Here is a 3,886-nt window from a genome sequence, read left to right as displayed (position 1 = left end):
TACTATATACTTACCTACTCTTCTTCCTAAACCAGTAGTGGGCTCTTCCTCAAGCAAAAATATTAAATTCAAAGTATTTTACTTACGAATTCATAGTCACAACAGGGGGCAGCATACAAAGGGGAAAAATCACCAAGCCAAATGCAAATAAATTGGCAAATAAAATTCCATTACATAATAACCGCTTGCCCTATGGGAAAATGCTCGACAGTATTAATTTTTTCATTCAAAGACACCAACATCAATGTAAATCTGATCCTGAACTACCGTAAGTCTTGCCACCATTCTACTCTTCTAAGCTGTCAAATACACTGTTAACACTATAAAATCCATAATTTTATTCTTCTGCCCTGCCAATACCCCTTTACCGAAGAAGAGAGTAAGTAAGCTAAGACTCCCATATAAATTCTGCAAAAAAAGACTACTCCTTGGATGTTGGGCAGGGGGCAGGCGGGAGAAGGGGACGGGTATATGCATACACAAAGAGTGCGAAGTGCACCATCCGGGGAATGGACACACTTGAAGCTCAGACTTGGGGGTGGGGCAGGGAGGACAACATATGTAACCTAAACATCTGTACCCCCATAATATGCTGAAATAAAAAAAAAAAAAAAGACGATTCCACACAACCATATCAAACCACAGTTTTGATCCCTAGCCCTGAAAACCATGCAGTATTTGTGGTGTTTTGTTTTCACGGGTTACCAATCTACTTCCAAGCAAAGCCCATCTTGTTAAGCAATTCTAGAGTAGTGGCTGACTATGTGCTAGAAAGCAACCACCACCAGAGTACTGGAGGCCTCTAAGCGAAGGCCTGTGATTCCAGTGTTGTAGCCAAGAGCTAAGTAGGTTGTATCTGGTGTGGGCTGCATTCCCTTTCAGCCACTCCCGGTCATCCTATACAACTTTTTGTAAACAAAGACAATCATTGACTTCTGGGTAACAAGGTGCTTAAAAAGCTTATTTAAACTGGCTAATCCAAGTTTCAACTTTTCTCAAGTCTTTAAGTCATAGAACTGAAACTTCTTTCATTAAAACATCCCCCAGCTCCATATTTATCTTGAGAAAAATACTTTCCAATAGCTGAATTTACAAACATCTATGATAGACGGATGGTTTTAATTTTACATCCTAGGAGTTTTAATGCTGATCAAATTCATGCTCTAAGAATGAGCAGTACCTGCCCAATCTGCATGTTGAAAATACAGACAATCGAGTGGCACAGATGGAGACCCCCTTGCTCTCTGGAGGCAGGCTCTCGTGTCAGCATAAGAACTCCCAGTTACAAGCACAGATTCTAAACAGAGCAACTGAGAATCCTAAAAGAAATCAATGTGGGTCTCTGTCTAGATCATGATGTTATTACCAGTAAAAAAGCAAGAGACTTGTACCAGACACAAAGTGAGAATGAACGGCCAATTGAACCCAACAAAAAACAAACTTGCCAAAAGCTTCTCTTCACCACCAGTGTAAGGCTATTACAAAAATAATCTGATTACTGACGGCAAATAATTTGTTCTAACTGCAAACGTAACTCAGCAAATTCTAACCTTGGACCCGAGCAGTTCCTATGTCTGAATATGACATTCTGCCTAGCACCACTCAGACAAGAGATTAGAGCAAAGCCAGAATGGGACTCTTAAAACATAACTGTACAGACGTTAACTCAAAGAAGAAATCAGAAAGACTAAAATTGCCCATGAAAGCTTTAAATAATGTATAATTTTTCAAGTTCCTCTAAGACACAAGGAGTCATAAGACGAGGAAAGTACAGATTTTTTAAAAATTCTTTCTCATAAAAATTGTTTCAGCAATCTCTATTTTTGGAATTTTGAAAAAATGCTACCATCATAAACTCAGGACAGATGACTAGCTTTCTCTTCCACTTTGAGGCTTGAAACATCACCGTTCAATAGCTTTTTTAAGAAACCCAGTGATCAGGTATGCGCCTACACTGCCTTTCCACGTAATTACCTTCATGTCATAGCCGTATGTCTCCCGAATGTCTTCATCAGAATCTGTTTCTTCATCATCATAGTCCATTGTTTGCCGAGGGGAAGATGATACGCTACTCACCACCCGGTTAAAAGCAGACTGCTGGAAACTAGGTAAGTGTCCCTAAACAACAAATAATTCCAAGATGAACAGAAAGACATACTAAGCAAACACAGGTAATTAATATGTGCTTAAGGTCACCAAACTGCAATGAACTCACTAGGTGGCTCACAGTTAGCAGAAATCAAATTATTTGATTATGATGCTAAGGTTCACCCAGTATTTCCAGGTAATACTTCACTAGGTATGTATCCAAAGAAAATGCTATGTGTGTAGCAGGAGGAAGATGTCATGGATGATATAATTGCTGGCAAGTTACTGTTATTTTCCTAATCAACTGGTAAGATAGATTTGATTTACTATTCACACACTGACAAATATTATCCCAAGAAAGAAAGAAAGAAAGAATGTAAATCCTAAACTTGCCTGTAAATCTGGATTAGCAGCTGCTTTTTGGAGTTCTGCACTGATGATCTTTTCAGTTTTTTCTCGAGCTGCCTGTTCCACCATACGCTGGCTCAACACAGACAGTTTGGCTAGGGCAGATGACAGTTCATCTGTGGCCAGGGCCTGCCGTGCTCTATCTTGCCAACTCATAGCACGTTCTGTCAAACACTGAAGGGCCTCTCCTTCGGGCAACCGTACAGGCAACTTCTGAAGGGATACCAGGAGAGACAGAATAGTCTCTAGCCTGGGCCTTCGAGACCGCATACAAAGAGGGCAAAGGAATTTTACTTCTTTAGCCTGCCAGCTGGACCCTTTTTTCTGGGAACTTGATTTAGGAAGGGGAACACAGCTATTATGGAACCAGTCTTTGCAGAGCTCACACTGTAGCATAAACCCACTGGCTGTCTTGCGGCAAATGCAAAATTTTACTTCTTCTATGCGGTCCACCATTGTCATCTTGGCAAGGTTGGCTGCCCTGAGGGAATGCATGGCTTCAATTTCTTTTTGCTCCCGTTCTTTGAAAACCGCCACCTGTATATAAACAAACATTTAATGAAAGGAGTCAATGCAATACAGCCTCAAAATACCAAATCCTCAAGGCTGTGGGATCTTTCTCCAATTTCCGAAGATTTGGGGCACCCTGGTAGTTTTCATGCGAACATTTCTTATCTGTGAAATGGGCAAAGTGCTATCTATATTTATCATTTGTATCAGTAGAGTACTTTGAACTCTTCCGTAGGGGGCAGTAGAAAGATAATATGCGTTGAAATCAAGCAACCTGAGTACAAAGCCTGGCTCTTAAACACAGAATCTTAATATGAGGCACAAGTTTTCTGAACCTTGTTTTTCTGAAAAATGAGGATACCACCAACCTTGTTTTGTTGTTTTAAGGATTAAATAAGCTAACGTATGAAAGTGCCTAACCTGGTGCCTGGCACAAGGTAAACAAGGTGTGTATTAGTTTCCCATTCCCTTGTAATTCATTCTTTGGGGGCGAGTTCTACACAAATAAATTTTTATCTCTCTCTAGAAGGCCTCTCCAATTCCTGTGGAAGTACAATAAAAAAGCCTGATGATCAATCATAACAAATGCATCTTATGAAACTCATTTCAACAAAGTAAATAAAAGCAAACAAAATTTAATTATTGTAAATATTGTCAGTGCGTTTTCTTTTTAAACTATTGGTAGCTTTGAAACAATTTTGAAATAATTTCCAGTCCTACTTTTCTGGCTAGATTGACTTGTTATGCAGGATCTCTCTTGAGAGTTCATTTTCACTGGCCTCAAAACAGGATCATGTGTAGGCAGAAAGAGCCATACCAAGTTACTTAGTGCATGCAATTTCCTACTATTATGTATAGCCCAAACTCATTTTTATTTTCT

The 3,886-nt window shown here is 39.6% G+C and overlaps 1 protein-coding gene across 1 annotated transcript in view; it reads right to left on the bottom strand.

Moving 5' to 3' along the window:
* The window catches only part of KDM5A (lysine (K)-specific demethylase 5A), a 105,282-nt gene that overhangs the window by 23,448 nt on the left and 77,948 nt on the right, over window positions 1–3,886 (bottom strand). Inside the window, 2 exon segments of the mRNA XM_012647448.1 lie at window positions 1,975–2,118; window positions 2,482–3,033. Coding sequence (XP_012502902.1) covers window positions 1,975–2,118; window positions 2,482–3,033 — 696 coding nt within the window.

The sequence above is a fragment of the Propithecus coquereli genome, unplaced genomic scaffold (genome assembly GCF_000956105.1).
Source record: "Propithecus coquereli isolate 6110/MARCELLA unplaced genomic scaffold, Pcoq_1.0 Scaffold269, whole genome shotgun sequence".
NCBI classification, from domain to species: domain Eukaryota; kingdom Metazoa; phylum Chordata; class Mammalia; order Primates; family Indriidae; genus Propithecus; species Propithecus coquereli.
The sequence above is the reverse complement of the archived record's forward strand: the minus strand, read 5'-3'. Positions and strand labels throughout refer to the sequence as shown.